The sequence below is a fragment of the Xiphophorus hellerii genome, chromosome 19 (genome assembly GCF_003331165.1).
Source record: "Xiphophorus hellerii strain 12219 chromosome 19, Xiphophorus_hellerii-4.1, whole genome shotgun sequence".
NCBI classification, from domain to species: domain Eukaryota; kingdom Metazoa; phylum Chordata; class Actinopteri; order Cyprinodontiformes; family Poeciliidae; genus Xiphophorus; species Xiphophorus hellerii.
The window spans coordinates 5,549,316-5,567,492 of record NC_045690.1 but is presented as its reverse complement, the minus strand read 5'-3'; the positions used below and the strand labels follow the sequence as shown (position 1 = coordinate 5,567,492).

The window sequence follows — 18,177 nt, the reverse complement described above, 5'->3', positions numbered from 1 at the left end:
AACAAACTCAAACATTTCCATTTTCATGATTTATTGATTTTCTTTTTTTTTTCCTACAAAATACTGGATGATGAAAGTCTTCAGTCTCAACAAGCCCTTATTTCTTTTTTGAAGGATAATTTTGTTTATGGACATTTCAAAATTCATTTAGATATTTCTGTTTTATTTGTTTTGGATATTTAAAATGTCTTTCAGTTCCAGCGTTAAATGTTTTCTAGAATCTAAAGTTTATTGATCTTTGAGAACTTGTTCTTGCATTATTATGCCATTATTACCATTACATTACATGAAAATGGTCTCAAAACAACAATGTTATCGTTTATCATGATAACCTTTGAGGCAATTTATCATTCTAAAAAATTTGTTACCGTGAAAAGCATAGCTGTAAGTTAATTTTGTCTTATTTGAAGTAAGGTAAGATAAAAAAAATACTCGGTAAGACTTTGTGTTTTTGCAGCGGTTGCTGTCTGTTTGCTCACAGCCTCACTTCAGTCAGTTTTGGTCACCATAGTAACGACACAAAGATGTCTGCCACTCAATGCCTTGCAGTTGCTTCCAGGTTGTTGTTTTTTTTTAACGCCTGCTCTTGCAGCCTCCCTGCACTTGGAATGAGTATTTGCACACTGACACAGTTTCTATTGAATCTTGTCTTGAGTTTTCAGCTTTTTGTTTTGTATCTGTGCCCAAAATAAGAAAAGAAAAAAAAGAGGGAGTAATATCCTGAAACATGTAGCTTTCTTTCAGAGGGATTAAACTCTTAAACCAAAAGCGGGTAAAGTAGATAAAGATAGTTGCACTGCAAAAACAGATTTTTACTCAAGTGAAAGTTAAAAGTAGCCATCTAAGAAATCACTCAAATAAGAGTAAAAATGTATTTGGTAAAAAAGCTACTCAAAACATCAAGCATTTAATATTTGAGATAGTATTTACATAATCAGACTGACTAAAATATAAGGTTATATGGAAATGTTGTGTTTCTTATTTAATGGGAAAGAAGCTACTGAAACATTAAGCTTTTATGAAATAAAACTCTGTATTTTGTAAAAACTTTCAAACAAAAAACAAGCTGCTCCAGTAAAATATTTTACTATATGTTAAAAATGTTGGTGATTTATAATTACAGTCAGTTTCCTTTCTTTCCTTCTTTTATTAGCTTAGTTTGTTCTTTGCTCTAAAGTTATCTTTTGCTAGAAAAAATTACAGCTGCAGCTAACGGTTGTTTTTGTCATCAATTTATTCTGACAATTAATCGATTAATAGTCAGGATATTTAATAATTCTGACAATTTACCGCCTGAATAGTTGATTATTTTGACAATTAATCGTCAGAATATTTGATTATTTGGACGATTAAGTAACTAATTGTATTTTTTAAAAATGGCCACATTCTAGATTTTTTACTGAACCTCATTTATGCAATATTAGAAATGCATTGAAATATGCAAAAAATAAAACCTAATCAATTCCTTTTTTAACAAGATTGCCTAAAAAGCAATAATACAGCATTCGTTTAGTGTGTTTGAACCAGGTGAAGCAAAAACTACGCCACTTGAAGAGTTTTGGATAAAACATATTTATAGACAAATTAGATTTTATCTTAAATGCTCTGAATATGTTTGTTTTTGAATCTGTATACTTCAGTTAACGATTAAACTAGTTAACTGTTATTTAAACTAATTTGCGCTTTTTTTGTTCACGATTAATCTGAACTTTTTGTTATAAAATGTTCAGATTTGTTTCTGTTTTTGTCCTCTGCATGCATTATTTTATAGGTTAACATTTTACACTGATGACAACATGTCATTTGTTTGTCTCCGCATTTTGTGTTGAATCTCTGCTGTGTGTTTTAAAAACATCTGCTGTTCATTTTGTGCCCTTTGTTTTCACACAGATGTGTTTGAAATGAGCAATAAAAGCCAGTTTAAGGCATTTGTTTGTGTTATAATTTTTCTGTTTTTAATTATCTTTTCACAACAAAAAGATAAATAAACTCCACCTTCACACCCAATTGCATCACTGTTTAACCGATTTCACTCATAACTCACCAGCGCTTCTTTTGTTCACTAATTTCTCCCAAATTAATTATTCTGATCTGTTTGTGTATAAACTCATGGTTTGATGAGGCTTTTTTCTGCTGCCTTTCCTAGAGGAAGGTTATGTGAAGATGTTCTTGAAGGGTCGACCCGTCACCATGTTCATGCCTAAGGACCAAGTGGACAGCTACAGCCTGGAGGCCCGAGGCGAGCTGCCCAGCAACAAGCTCAAACTGGACTGGGTGTATCCTGACGCTGCTGCCCGGGAGTTTTCTGCAGAAGTAAAATCTGAAATGAAACGTTTACTGCAAAAACACAAAATATTAGCAAGTATTTTTGGTAATATAATATTCCCAACTATCCCCAACTACTGCTAGTTGTGGATGCACCGATCTACTTTTGTTTTCTTCTCATGCCAATATCTGAGGTTTAGTATTGTTGGCCAATACTGATCCGACTCAGAAAAACAGTGCTAAATTTACTGAAAATGTTTCCTTTTTTAAATAAATACAGACATAGCTGAATTACAAATTTATTTAATAACCAATACACCATACACTGCAAAAACACCAAATCTTATCAAGTATTTTTGGTCTAGTTTCTAGTAGAAATATCTTAGTTTTGTCTTTTTTAAAGTGTACTAACTTATAAGTAACTTTTCAGCATAAAATAGGAGCTTGTTTTAAGTCAATAATTCCTTAATATTGAAAATGGGAAAATTTTATTGTTATAAGTTAAATAATCTTCCAATGGAACTAGTACTTTTCATTAAGATTAAGGAATTATATACCTAAAACAAGCTGAAAAGTCACTTGTAAGGTGGTTTTGTCTTATTTCAAGTGTACTAAGATATTCGCTCTAGAAACTAGACCAAAAAAACTTGGTAGGATTGTGTTTTTGCAGTGAATAGTTTCACAAATTTGGTCAAACATATAAAAACAACACAACTTTAATTTGTTCATTCTGTGAAGTTAGGAGTAAAACAGCCAATGTAATATGTTACATAACAAAGAAATTGAAAATGACAGAATAAATTGGCAAAAAGAACCAACATGTAAAAAAAATAAAACTTTTTTCAAATCGTTCAGAAAGTGTAATTAGGAATCCTAAATGTAAATAATTAAGCATAGAATTAGACCAAATAGATCTGCCACTATGGATGGATTTTTTTCAATGTCTGGGCCGATACAGATATTAATATCAGATTGGTGGCTCTCTAGTGCAAATATCTTGGTAAACTTGAAATCCAGATTGCTGAGTCAGAATTCTGGGCCCTGTGCCGTCACCTAGCAACCACAGCTCGTCACCTAGCAACCCAGGCAGAACTCTGCTGGAAAACACAAATGTTTTGCTATTGACTTACTATTCAGAAACAACACTGCAAAAGCACAAAATCTTACCAAATATTTTAAGCAAGTATCTTAAAACACTTGAAATAAGACATAGCTATATCTTGCTGAACGTTCAGCTTGTTTTAAGTCAATAACTGTTTAATATTGCTGGAAAAAGTGCTAGTTCCTAACACGGTCTTGTTATAAGTGAAATCATCTCCCTGTGGTACTAGCACTTTTTCATCAATATAGAGGAATTGTTGACTTAAAACAAGCTGAAAAGTTACTTGTAAGTTAGATTTATTTCAAGTGCACTGAGATATTTGCGCTAGAAACTAGACCAAAAGTATTTAAGTTTTTGTATTTTTTCAGTGTTCAGCTGAGTAATTGTGTGCATAATATATTCAGCCTGTTATTCTGGAAAAACAAGAGTCTGTAAATGTTTCCCCTGCTTGTCAGAGTCGATCTGTTTTCGTCGCCCTGCAGCCTGGAGTCAGGAATAACCGGCACACAGCTGACAAGCCGACGGCACAAGCAGTCAGCAGCTCCTCTTGTGCTATTTTCTTTTTTGTATTCTTGTCATCTGTGGCCATCTTTGCTTATTTTTCTTCTTGCCAGGAGTGAATGTGGCGTGCTGTTCAGCCTCGCAGGAATAGAAAAAACCCAAAAGGCAAAAAAAAATGTGAAGAGGAAAGCACAAACAACCATGTTTTTTAAGGGTTTATTTACAAATTTCAATGTATATTATTGATATTTTATGTGACCGATTAGACTAGAAGGTTTTTTTTTCGATGTTTTCTTCACCTAAAACACCTTAAACTTCTTTGACACATTGTTCTTGTGTCAAATCCATTTTCATCCATTTGGATTCCTTGACCCTTGACCCAGCTACGGTTACCGCGGCAGAGACTGTCGCTCCAACCTGTACCTGCTTCCTACTGGAGAGACGGTGTATTTCATTGCCTCCGTGGTCGTTCTGTTCAACGTGGACGAACAGCTGCAGAGACACTACACAGGACACACGGACGACATCAAGTGGTGAGAGACACACTGGACTTTCCGCTTCCCGTCCATCATTAAAACGAGGATTTATTTAAAACGTTCCTTCTGTTAGTAAAGCATTTATGGTGGTAAACATCTTTTCATGGCAAGAATTTTAATTTATTATTGTCATAATAGAATCCAATTAATGTTTTACTGTATTTTCCACTGTTGGCTCAATGAGTAAGTTTGAAAGTCTGATTAAATACACTTAAAATGTGGACTTTAATGATATAAATCACACTTATTTAAATGACGGATGTCCTGAAGAAGCTTATTACAAATAGAAATGGTTTTTTTCAGGATCAGTATTTTTGTTAGTGATCCTGTGGCATGTAGGCCTTGATTTGTCAATAAATCGCATAATAAATTAAAATGAGCTCAATCATTTCTAGTTGGACCAGAATCGTTTGACACCCAGTATGAAGTCGTTAGTTTGTAATGGTTTTTAAACAGTCCTGCCACTTTTGCCTGTTTTTCCTGTCTAAGCTGAATGATGAATATTTGTTTGAAATGCATTTTTCAAGCAAATATTACAAAGACTTTGCAAAAAAAAAAGTTATTTAAAAAAATAATCATTAAAAAAATATATAAAAAATTATTTTTAATTATATAAAAATAGTATTTATATATTTAAAATGTTTTCAGAAATGTTATTTAATTATTAATTAAAAGGGTTTGTTTTTGTCTCTGGGTAGATAAATTACTTGCATTAATGTGACATTATTATGTTAGTTGAAAATTGTTTCAAAATGGCAATATTATCGTTTATCTCGATTTATCTTTCAGCAAAATTTATTGTGACTCACAGTAACAATTCTACACTGACCTTAAAAAAAGCAGTAAATAGTTCTTATCGTCACTTTTATCGTTATCACAATAGTACCACGAGATATTGTAATAAAACTTAATATCCATGTCGCTCACCCCTACTTTGTTCTTAATTTCTATCATTTGACTTTACTGGGAAAATGTCTAAGAGAATAAAAATGTATTTTAATTAATCTAATTTCCTCCACTCTGATCAGAAATGTCAGTTTTCCCAACCAGGCTGATTATTTTCTGAGACTATTTGATGTTTTTCCTGTCTTCTTCAGTTTGGCCATCCACCCTGATAAAATTACGATTGCGACTGGGCAGGTGGCAGGAACCTCCTCAGACGGAAAAGTAAGTGAACTTTTATTGTTTCTTCACATTCATGCTTTACTGAAGCAATATTAAGGTACGTTAAATTAAAATAACAGTCATAGAGCCTCAGAACTTCTACACTTGATGCAGTTAATCACACAGTAAATTGAAAGGAGCTCAATAATTTCCATTCTGATCAATATTTATGGTTTTGGTTGTGTTTTTTATTTCCGTTTTATTTATTGTTTTTGGTTGTTTTGTTTTGGATATTTAAAATATCTTCCTTTTTCAGTGTTAAGTGGAGCGTTGAATAAAAATTAAATGTCTTTGAGAAGGTGAACTTGCGTTATTAGGCAATTATCAGTATATTATTTGAAAATAGTCTCAAAACAAAAATATTGTTTATCGCAATAATTATTGTCATAATTTATTGTAAAATTGATTCCCTATGGGTTAGAGTTTGGCTTGGCTAAATCTAAAGTCCAATGAAGTTATTTGAAGTGATTTAGAAATTTAGAACTTTTGTAGGTCAAAGGTCAAATTTGAGGTGTGTGTGAATAAATGTGGTGTCCAGCCTCTTATAGTCTATTGCAAAAAGAAAATTTGCTTTTTTTATTAATCTTTTGTAAATATTTCAAGACTTTTGATGTTTATGATTGAAAACTTTTCCAAAATAATTAATATTCACCAAGCTAAATAAACGGAATATTGTATCCTAACTTGGTATTTGTTTTTCTGGCAGCAACTGGCTCCTCACGTCCGCGTGTGGGACTCTGTCAGCCTCAACACGCTCCACGTTCTGGGCGCAGGCTTCTTCGACCGAGCGCTCGTCTGCCTGGCTTTCTCCAAGTCGGTAAGAGACGCTAGCTAGCACCTTTAGCGCCACTCCAGCTCTGCTAGGAGTTAGCTTTTAGATCTCTTCCTGTGAAGCCAAATAAACGCATCATATGGTTTGTGTTGTTTTTTTTTTGTTTGTTTTGGAAATCAGAATGGAGGAAACACACTTTGCGTTGTGGATGACTCCAACGATCACGTCCTGTCTGTGTGGGACTGGCAGAGAGAGGAGAGGCTCGCTGAAGCAAAGGTAGGAGCGTCTTCTGGTACAGTGTGTTCTGGTGTTTGTCCTTCTGAACTGGACCTGTTTCTTTCTTTTTGTGGGTCTGCTCAGTGCTCCAATGAGTCGGTGTTTGCTGCAGACTTTCACCCAACTGACAGCAACATTGTTGTGACTTGTGGAAAGTCTCATCTCTATTTCTGGACTCTGGAGAAAGGCATGCTGGTCAAAAAGCAGGGGTTGTTTGAGGTAAGAGAAATATCTAACATTAGGCAAAAAAATGATCAATTTCACTTAGATTTTATCAAAGAAGTATGAGCTTATTTTTACACCCACCCCTGTAACATCTATAGCATCAACTAATAAATTACTATTCACTTTAACTTTGTTTTAATGCCCTTTCTCAGTTAGTATTTTCTATATCCATATCTATAACTACTACAGTGCATTAATAATTGCATGTCACTGACTTTTCAATTAAAAAAAAACTTTTTCAGACTTTCAAAATCTTCAAAATTCGATTACTCCAGTAAAGGTTCATTTGAGCATAAGAGGTCGTAGTGGCTGATAATAAGAGACTCAGTCAAGAATATTTTGGAGAAAACAAATAAAAATGTGTTGAAGTTCAGACCTTGTGTATGCGATTTAATGAAAAAAAATCTGTATTATGTAAATTCTTATGTAGTGGAGGAAACCAGTGAATTCTTGTGTTGTGCTACAGAAACAGGAGAAGCCCAAGTTCGTTCTGTGTGTGACCTTTGCTGAAAATGGCGACGCTATCACAGGAGACTCTAGTGGAAATATCCTGGTGTGGGGAAAAGGTACGAAGATTTGCAGGGAATTAAAAAACATGCATGAACACTGCAAAAACACAAAATCTTACCAATTATCTTTGTCTAGTTTGTAGTGCAAATAGCTTCATACACTTAAAATAAGATATAACTAACTTACAAGCAACTTTTCAGCAAGATATAGGAGCTTGTATAAAGTAAAGAATTCCTTTATATTGCTGAAAAAATAATTGCAAGTTAGTCTTGTCTTATTTCAAGGCTACTAAAATGTTTGTACTAGAAACTAGACAAAAATACAAGGTAAGATTTTGTGTTTTTGCAGTGAATATAAACAAATGTGTGAGCCGGAGTTGAAGGGAATAAAACAATCCAAATGTTTCCAGTCACAAGCTCCAGTGTAGCAGGCAGGAGGTTAAAGTCAGGTCACTTTGAGAATAGATCAAAGCCTGATCTTGTGAGCAGAGATTTAATGAGAAAAGCAATTCACCATCTCCATCTCAGTTTAATCTATTGATCACTGTTCCTGTCTGTCTCCCTGGCTTGAGATCCTGCTCATCTGTCTCTTCCCGTCTCTGTTGTGCAGGCACTAATCGCATCAGCCGCGTCATCCAGGGAGCTCACGAAGGCAGCATCTTCGCAGTGTGCATGCTGAGAAACGGCACCCTAGTGTCCGGAGGGAAGGACCGCAGGCTCATTTCGTGGGACAGCAGCTACCAGCAAATCCAAACAGTGGAGGTAAGGAAGGAAAACCCAACATCCTCTTTGAATAATGCAAATAATTTGTCAGTTTAATCATTAGTAATTAGTAATTTAGTGTTTTTTAGCATGAGTCATGATGGTGGAACTCCATAGCATACCAAGGAAGTGCATAGCATCAATATTTAAGGCTCATCTTGCTTGTTTTTGTACTTCAAAATCGGTTTCCGGTGTTTCTAAAAACAACGAAACTGCTTTACAAAAAACCACCCAGACATTTTTTGTTAACTTCTTAATGTTTTTGAGTGTCTGAAAAATGAGCCATTTAGACAAAACTTCAAAATGTAACATCACAAATCAGCAGGCGCTGTCTCTCACCCAGTAACCCCAGTAGAGTTCCGCCCGTTACCTAGCAACCACAGCGAACCCCAGCCCGTTACCTAGCAACCCCAGCAGAGTTCCGCCAACCTGTTTACACTCTGATGGGGTCCCTGTGGAGCACTTTACACATGTACAATGAGATTAAAGCCATCTTTAAAACAGTGCAAACAATGTAAGACATATATACAATATATACAGTTATATATTAAATCAGTTAAATTTACATATACACGCATACTCATATAGCCACCATGCATAAAAGCATGCGAGAGTTAAGGGTGTTAATTGCCTTTGGGAAGAAGCTGTTTTTGAGTCTGTTTTTGTTTTGATGCACCTGTCGCGCCTCCCAAGAGATAGAAGAGGCGCTATATCAGTGACAGGACTGCAAACTCGGCAGCAATCAGAAACTTTTTTGAATATCTTGATTAGCGAGAAGATGGGGAATTTATTTTTTTTTTACTTTCTTTCATTTTTCACATTTCTTAGCTTCTTGTTTCAGATCAGAAATGAATTAGTCAAACTCAACTATAAAAGGGGATCTATTAGGCAAAATTCACATTTTGCAGATTTTTGTCCTTCCTTTTCAGGCTCTACTGCTTGTAAAAACAAGGCAAGCGTTTAAGAAGAACACCCAGCTATTCTTTCACAATACATGAATGTTTTTTGGTGTTTGGAAAATGAGCCGTTTCAAAAACTTCCAGATTGTTGAATCACGTGTGACAGACACTACGTCGTTACCTAGCAACCCCAGAAGCTCAGCTCCTTTTCCTAGTAACCCAAGTGGAGCTCTTTTCACTCCTGTATGTGTTGTACAATGGCTGCTGGAAAAGATGAGTGTTTTGTTGACTGACACAATTTACATCAGTCCTCCAGATAATATTCACCCCCTTAACAGATTTGAATGCAAAAACAACACACAGTTCTTAAATCATGAAAACCTAATTGACTGTAATTCACCACATTTTCTTAGTTTAAAATTTTATTCAGCCTGATTGTGCTAAAAGATGAACCAGGTCTGAAGAAATTCAAAAACATTAGAAGAAAATCATTGACATCAACTTTTAAGTCAGGCTGGATTGTAAAAAATTCTCCCTCAACCAACATTTTAAAACTACTTTTGATATGTATTCAAGGTATTTTAAAACCTTCATTATGAAGAGAGATTGTTTATTTGTCAATGTTTGCTTCCAGGTAAACAACAGCTTTATTTTCATTCTGCAGGTTCTTGAGTTTTTCGGTCCAATCAGAACCATAGCAGAGGGCAGAGGGGAGACCGTCCTCATCGGCACCACCAAGAACTTCGTTCTGCAGGGCAGCTTGGATGGAGAATTCATACCCATCACTCAGGTAAATGTGCTCAGATATCCACCCTCCACTGAAGGAGTTATTTTGTTTTTGTTTGGTACCATATTCACTTGTTATGACTGGGTGAATAATTAATAAAGTCTCCTCTGCAGGGTCACACTGACGAGCTGTGGGGTCTGGCTGTTCATCCCTGGAAACCCCAGTTCCTGACCTGCGGCTATGACAGGCAGGTCTGTCTGTGGGACGCCAGCATTCATCAGCTCATCTGGACCAAAACCTTGGAGGTGAGATTAGTCAACACTGCCCCCTGGGGTCCTTTAGGGGAATTACACAGCATAAACACAGTTCATTAACTACTAATTTAAAATTGTAATATGGGATGAGGATGAAAAACAGTAACACATTATACTGAAACCTCTTTAGAACCGTTTTTTACAAAAGATAAATCATGAATAGGCCTATTTATTTTCTTTTTTCGTCCCGCTTACTATTCATTTTTGTGTTTTATGTGAACTTTAGGCTGCAGGTTGATTTCTTTTTTTTTAACCCCAAGAATTCAGGGTCACCATGAGCAGATTTTTACTTACATAAAGTGGTGAATGTGATGAAAGCTGTACACTGCAAAAACACACAATCTTATCAAGTATTTTGGTCTAGTTTCTACTGCAAATACCTTAGTACATAAAATATACTAACTAGTTTAAAATTAACAATTCTTGAATATTGAGAAGAAGTACTAATTCCACTGGCAGATTATTTCATTTACAAAATAGAAAAATGTATTATGAGAAAAATTATCTGCCAGTGTAACTAGTACTTTTTAACAATATTCAAGAATTGTTGACTTAAAAAAAGCTAGTATATCCTGCTGAAAAATTACTTGTAAGTTAGTTCTCTTATTTCAAGTACAGTTTCAAAGTTTGCACTTTGCTACGTCTCATCACCGATGGAAATATTAGATGGAGAGGAAATCCTAGTTTTCTTTTTTCATTGTTGTTTTCACAGGATACAGCCCAGTCAGCAGGTTTCCACCCATCAGGAGCCGTGGTTGCCGTGGGAACCCAGACTGGCAGGTACAAATGCAAACTGGTCTCTCAATGAGACAAACTGTACAAATAAAGGTAAATAACAATAATACAATAACAAATCTTGCTTGACAATAAATTGTCCCAGAAATCATTGAGATAAACTAAAATACTGTTGTTTTGAGACCATTTCAAGGTAATATAATGTTAATTGCATAGTAATGCAAGAACACTCACTTTAATTTCTGACTAACACTAGAAGTGGAAGACATTTTAAATATCCAAAATAAATAAACAAAACACCCAAAACAACAAATAAAATGGATACTGAAGTCTCTGTAAACAAAATTCATCATTCGTCCAGTCTCTGGTTGAAAGACAAACCATGAGCCTGTTTTAATTCATCTTAAAATTAATAGTTTTATTGCAGAGATGGATTTATGTGACGCTGACAGGCTCAGTGTGTCTCTGATCCTGCAGGTGGCTGGTTCTGGACACGGATTCGAAGGATTTAGTTACGGTTCACACAGACGGGAACGAGCAGCTGTCAGTGATGCGCTACGGCCCAGGTGTGCTGGTTTCTCTGTTTTACCTGCAGTAATATGCTTAACTTGCCTCATTTAGACAAGTAAAAAAAATACAGTTTTTACAGAGAGGACTTTAAATTGTTTAAATTTATGATATTTCACATCCTAAACGACGTAACTTTGATCTGTTTTCTCTAGACTGTAACTTCCTGGCTATCGGTTCCCATGACAACTACATTTACATCTACGCCGTGGCAGAAAATGGCAGGAAGTACAGTCGGGTTGGGAAGTGTTCGGTCAGCTCAGTCTCCTTCACACCTCCTTCCTCACCTTCTCCTCTCTGGGTCATTTCTCTAATTTTAATTCCTTTAATCCCTCGCCAGGGTCACTCCAGTTTCATCACCCATTTGGACTGGTCTGTGGACTCCCAGTATCTGGTCTCAAATTCAGGCGACTATGAGATTCTCTACTGTAAGTACGGGCGGTTAAATAAAGCATACTGTAGAGGAGCCAGACTCCTCAGCTGTGACCTTTGAGCTCATTTTTTAAATAACATCACTTACATTCCAGTTGCCAAACGTGTTTCATAATACCAGCATTCCTCAGAGATTTTGGTCCAAACTGTTACAAGGTTCACGTTAAAACAACACAGAATGTTACTGCCGTTATTAAAGGTGACCTATTGTTCTTCATTAAACAGGTTAGGATAAAGCTATGAGTCATAAAAAGCATTTTTATTACATTTTTCACAATATCGTCCTTATAATGAAATTTTTCTAGCTGTTTTAGTGTCTCTGTCACTTTAAATCCAAATATGCTGCTGGTGGCCACGTCCCCCAACTTTACATTTACACTCAGAAGTAGAAATGGCTGCAAACATATGCATAATTATACAATCCTTCATTTAAAAAACTGAACATCTTAAGTATTTTCGGTGTAGTTTGTAGTTTGAATAACTTAATAGACTTGAAATGAGACAAAACTATATTACAAATAACTTTTCAGCAAGAAATAGGAACTTGGAAGTTAGTTCTGTCTTATTTCAAATGCACTAAGATATTTGCACTACAAATTAGACCAACAATTTTTGGTAAGATTTTCTACACAACCAACAAGAATGAATCAAGTGTTTCATTGTTGACTGAATCGTAAGTTGACAACAAAACACTTGTCTTTTCCAGTGAATTGAGCAGTAAAACCAGCTGACCAAATGGTCTGGAACTCCTTGGGTTGCTGGGTAACGGGGCTGGGCTTCTGGGGTTGCTAGGTAACGGCGCAGTGCCTGTGGAATGTGACTCAATCTTGAGGTTTTTGAAACCGCTCATTTCCAGACATGCCAAAAAAACAGCTGGGTCATTCTTTTAAGCGCTTGAGGTGTTTTTAGAACCAGTTGAGACTCAAATAGAAGTACAAAAACTTACAAAATATGGATTTTGTATAATTTGTTCCCTTTAAGAATTGAGAGGAGTTGACTTAATTCATTTCCATACTGAACCAGAAAGATAAAATACGTAAAAAACTAAAAAAGAGTTTTAAAAAAATCTAAATTTTTCACAATTCAAACCATTCAAAAACGTTGCTGATTGCTGCAGAGTTTGCAGCGCTGTTGCTGATGCAGGACGTCTTTTGTCCCCACAGGGATCCCGTCGGTGTGTAAGCAGGTCGTCAGCGTGGAGACCACCAGAGACATCCAATGGTTCACTAACACCTGCACTCTGGGCTTTCAGGTGTTTGGTAAGACACTGCCGCCTCCTGCTCTCTCACTCGACCCATGTGCATTCACTGGCCACTTTATTAGGTACACATCTCCAGTAGTGGGTTTGGCTGTTCTGTTTTCTAATTCACTTTAATTCTTTATTTTATCACTTCAGCAAAGTGTCTGAAAAGTTTCTGAGAGATTTCGGTCCATCTTGACATTATTATACCTCCACCACAAGGCTGAATTATTGATAGAAGTCAGGATGGATGACTGCATTTGTGGTTTTATTGCACCAAATTCTGACTAAAAGGAGCAGACATGGTTTGTCCGTAAATAAATTTTAAGCTCTTTTACTCATTTTGATTCCCACTTTGTACTTCAGCAAGTCATCTTCGTCATCTTCATCATCTAGATGACTGGTCTGAGGGTGTCCATGCCTCCTTAGTCAAAGTCTTGAATTCATTTATTTAAAATTAAGGCCATAAAATGTCTTAAATTCATTAGAATTTTTTTTAACTTAGCTTTAAATACATTCATTACAGTTCTTAAATTTTGTCATAGCAGGACTGTTTAATCTTATTTATTATTTTTCTCTGGGACTTTTCTGTCAGGGAAATGTTTGAGTCACACTCAAACATCTTTATTGCATTATGTGAGTCACAGCAGTTGAGGCTACCGCTAATTAGCTGCTAATATATCCTCGCTAGCTAGCTTTTTTTGTATCTATCATGGATAAGTGTACATTTATCCACTGGATTATGTTGGCTTGCTTTTGATTGGCTGATTTAAATAAAGAGCCAAGTGAATGTTTGTTTTTGTTGAACTTCTGACAGATAAAATGTTTCTGCTGCTCTTTTCTCCTCAGGGTTGTGGCCCGACGGCTCAGACGGCACCGACATCAACGCAGCGTGTGCGTCCTACGACAGGAGCCTCCTGGTTACGGGAGATGATTTCGGGAAGGTCCATCTTTTCTCATACCCATGTTCACAGTTCAGGGTACGAAGCTACACAGGCTACAAACGGTGGCGGTTTGTGATGTGGCTCTCTGCCACGGGCAGCATAGCATGAAGGGCAACATTAGCACTTTTTTTTGAGTCAGGTAGAATAACACTGGCTCTGACGTTGGTCTTCAATATTTATCTTCCAAGTCAGACTGGATTAAATTATTTCATGCTTTTATTTGAAAAATCTACCCTCATTTGAACATTAAAAAAGCCTATGACCAAACAAATCAATAGAAATAAGATCAAAGTTTTTTAAAGTGAGATATTATACTTCCTTGAACAAGTCCTGATAGGACTGCGGGCGACACAAAACATGTTCATTACATTTTTTTCACAAAATTATTCTTAGATAATGAGATTTTAGTCTCATTTTGAGTTCCTTTCAGATTGAGATGTTTTAGAGCGTCCTGTCACTTTAAATCCAAATAATCTGCTGCTGGCCACGCCCCCAATTCAACGTTTCCACTCACGTGAAAATGGCTGCAAGCGGATGAATTACACAAGATAAATATTTTAATTCAGCCACACCGAGTGGTTCGTGCAACAAGTATACAACCGTACATCTTTATAAAGCGGAAGTGGCGCCTCCTGTACAACCAACAAGAAAGCAGCAAGTGGTTTCTGGATGGTAAGTCAACAGCAAAACACTTGTTTTTTCCAGCAGCCATTATACAGTGCATACAGCAGTAAAGCCAGCTGACCAAATGTGCTGCAGCTTAACTTGGGTTGCTAGGTAACCGATGGAATTCCACTGGAGTTGCTAGGTAACGGACGGAATTCCACTGGGTTTGCTAGGTAACGGGCACCGCCCCTTGACTATGACTTAACGGCTCATTTTACTGACACTAACAAACGATAACAGCTGGGTTTTTTCGTTTGAACGGTTGAGCTGATTTTAGAAACAGTTGAGACCAAAATGGAAGAATAAAAAACGTACAAAATGTGAATTTTACCTTTAACAATCATCGTCATAGATTGGGGTAGAAGCTGTATTTCGTTACTTATGGAGGCAGGAGAGCATTACAGAACCGCCACTGGCTACCAATGTGACCATTTCCTTTTGTTTTATTCAGAATTGTATGAAGAAATGTGTTTGTTTTTATCCCTTCCAGGCTCCAGGCCATGTTTACCGGGGCCACAGCAGCCACGTGACAAATGTGAGCTTCCTTCATGACGACAGCTACCTGGTGTCGACCGGCGGGAAGGATATGAGCGTCCTGCAGTGGAGGATAGTCTGAACAGCCGAACCGAACAGAACTGCACTAAAATGAACCAAACTAAAAAAAACAAAAGACTCCAAATAAGAAGTGGATGTGAGTGATCGGAAGTGGTTGAAATGCAGAACTTTTCCTTTTTTCTGTTTTTTTTTTAGTCACACTACATGAACAAAACAAACGGTCCAACAGAACCAAAGGCTCCGACTTTCTGACTGCACTTCCTCAGCGTGGATGTCCCGGTTCTGCTCTCAGGATGTTTGTTCGCTGCCAGACAGAACCGAATGGAGCCGGAGAGCCAAAAAAGCCTGAAATGTTGGGATTGTTATTGTTACTCTTTAAACTTTTATTTTGTATTTAACAACTCAGGAAAGCACTAATGAAGCAAGACTCTTTCCCACTAAACATATCAGGAAGAACTTCTGGCAACGGCTTGCAAAAGTATTGAACTTTTCCACATGACAACCACAAACTTTGATGTTTTTTACTTAATTTTTATGAAACAGACTAACACAAAGTCGTGCATAATTATGAAATTGCTGAAACGTTTAATCATAATAAATAAATTATTTATTAATTATTAATTTAGTACTCAGTTAACCATTAATTGCCGTTTGCTGAAAAAAGTATGTATTCGAAGCTGTAATTAAGACAAAATTGCGCAAAAGATAAATAAGTTTTGCATACAAGATGAAAAAAAAAACCCTATATTGGGTTAAAACTTTTTAAAAGCACCTTTTGCGATCTAATTATAATTTATATAATCTAAAAATAATCAACAGATTAACTGCACTTCCACATGTTAACTTTAGGATTTTATTTAATTTTTTTAGCTACAGATTCATCCTTTGCAATCATGTTACTGCATTTTAGCCAATAAAATTTTCATTTTCTTACTTAAAAAATCTACTTAAATTACTTATGTATTTCTAATACTGCATAAAAAGGCCTACATGTAAAATATGCAGAATTTCCCAGTGTTTTTATCCAATTAATCAATTCATCTTCAGAACATTTAAATTTATTCATGCTAATTGGAAACATTCTGTTTAGATTTTTATTTGTAAAAAAATACCTTTGGCTTTACATTTAGGCACTTTTTGTTGGTCTATCACATAAAATTCCTGAAAAAACATAAAAGTTTGTTGACGTAAAGTGATTCAATGTGAAAAAGTTTAAGATATATCAGTGACATCATCACAATATAACAAATCAGGTTTCAGCCAATTGGAACTGAATGAAGGATTTTCTGCATCATAGTCTAAACATATTTGACCAACACTGCAAAAACACAAAATCTTAAGAAATATTTTTGGTCCAAATATTTTTGGTCCAGTTTCTAGTCCAAATATCTGAGGACTTATGAGTTACTTATGAGTTAGTTTTTCCTCATTTCATGAAATGAGGAAAAACTAACTCATAAGTAACTTTTCAGCAAGGAGCTTGTTTTAAGTCAATAGTTCCTTAATATTGATGAAAAATAACTAGTTCCACTGGCAGATTATTTCACTTTTAACTTGGGGAATATGTCTTGTTATAAGTGAAATAATTTTCATCAGTATTAAAGGATTATTTACTTAAAACAATGTCATATATTGTGCTGCAGTTACTTGTAAGTTATTTTTTTAATTTCAAGTGTGCTAAGATATTTGCACTAGAAATTGGATGGTAAGATTTTGTGTTTTTGCAGTGTTCAAGCTGAAAAGGAAACCATTTTTTATTTTTTTATTGATTTTAATCCAAATCTCCCTCTGCCAGTCGTTTCTCCTTGAGGTTTTCTCCTTTTGTTGTCTTGAGTGGGTGAATCTATACCAAGAGCCATGGCACGGTTCTGTGGAAAACCTGAGTGGATATTTGAAACAGTTTTAGCTCTTTTTTTTTTTTGATGAAATGTTGTATGTGTCTTTTTTCAAACAAAAAAGAGGAGCATCAAAAACAAGCAAATATTGTTTTTTTGTTGTTGTTTTTTGGCTTCTAAGGTTTGCTCCTGCAGAGGAAGGAAGAGACCGTTGCACTGTAATCGCCTGACTTTTTGCACCGACACTGAACTGAACCCTTTTCCTCTTTAATGCACTTCTTCCGCCTGGCAAACACTGCAGGTTTCTGACTGCTCAGCGTTACATGAAACAGTCTCTGCTCCTTCAGTCTCAGTCAGGTTTCTGCTTCACGTCAGAGCCAAACTTTATCGGGACGGAGTTGAGTGGATTTTAGTGTGAGCCTCTCTGCTGGTGTGTGTGACTGATGGTTGGAGCTTCGTTCTCAGTAAAATCTTTTAACTTCCTCCAGATGGATGTAACAGAACCTGTTTTACCACATAACACCTGAAGCTGCAGTTTTATTCCTATTAAATACCTAACATCTGACTGAAAACAAATGAAACTTGAAAATGTCCTCATGTTGTCTTTTTATTTCCACGATAAAAATAACAACAAAAAAACAGTATTTATCATAAAAATGGAGAGAAAAATAATTTGGGGTTTCCCCCAACTGGTAAAAATGTTTTTTTTTTATCAAATCTTTGATTTTTTTGTTTTTTTTGCTTTTTTAATTTTATTTTATGGAGTTGTCATATATTCCCTTTTGTCCAGTTTAGTTGATCTTGAGCCCAGAAACAGAAAATGTTTCCAAGTACTTTGTCTATTTCTACTGCAAATATCTTACCACACTGGAAATAAGACAAAACTAACTAATAAATAACTTTTCAGCGAGATACAGGAGCTTGTTCAAGTCAATAATTCTTTAACATTTATATAAAAACTCATTGGCAGATTATATAGCTTATAACAATAAATTTTCCCTATAATATAAGGAAACAGTCTGCATGTGGAACAAATTATTTTTCATCAGTATTAAATAATTTACTTAAACTCAGATTTTCTCTTAAAAGTTAGTATAGTAATTATAAACTAGACCAAATTACTTGATAACATTTTTTGTATTTGTATAATT

The 18,177-nt window shown here is 35.6% G+C and overlaps 1 protein-coding gene across 7 annotated transcripts in view; it reads left to right on the top strand.

The window, feature by feature from the left end:
- Positions 1 to 16,451, top strand: part of LOC116709374 (echinoderm microtubule-associated protein-like 1) — a 68,292-nt gene extending 51,841 nt beyond the window's left edge. For all 7 annotated transcript variants that reach the window (XM_032547857.1, XM_032547856.1, XM_032547854.1 and 4 more), the window contains 17 exons: positions 2,147 to 2,276; positions 4,252 to 4,401; positions 5,502 to 5,571; positions 6,275 to 6,385; positions 6,521 to 6,616; positions 6,701 to 6,835; positions 7,308 to 7,407; positions 7,961 to 8,112; positions 9,676 to 9,801; positions 9,912 to 10,043; positions 10,765 to 10,832; positions 11,265 to 11,353; positions 11,510 to 11,607; positions 11,695 to 11,782; positions 12,950 to 13,045; positions 13,876 to 14,006; positions 15,127 to 16,451. In XM_032547857.1, coding sequence (XP_032403748.1) covers positions 2,147 to 2,276; positions 4,252 to 4,401; positions 5,502 to 5,571; positions 6,275 to 6,385; positions 6,521 to 6,616; positions 6,701 to 6,835; positions 7,308 to 7,407; positions 7,961 to 8,112; positions 9,676 to 9,801; positions 9,912 to 10,043; positions 10,765 to 10,832; positions 11,265 to 11,353; positions 11,510 to 11,607; positions 11,695 to 11,782; positions 12,950 to 13,045; positions 13,876 to 14,006; positions 15,127 to 15,252 — 1,898 coding nt within the window. In that variant the 3' untranslated portion in view covers positions 15,253 to 16,451. The remainder of the gene's footprint in view (positions 1 to 2,146; positions 2,277 to 4,251; positions 4,402 to 5,501; positions 5,572 to 6,274; positions 6,386 to 6,520; positions 6,617 to 6,700; positions 6,836 to 7,307; positions 7,408 to 7,960; positions 8,113 to 9,675; positions 9,802 to 9,911; positions 10,044 to 10,764; positions 10,833 to 11,264; positions 11,354 to 11,509; positions 11,608 to 11,694; positions 11,783 to 12,949; positions 13,046 to 13,875; positions 14,007 to 15,126) is intronic.
- The last annotated feature ends 1,726 nt before the right edge of the window (positions 16,452 to 18,177 follow it).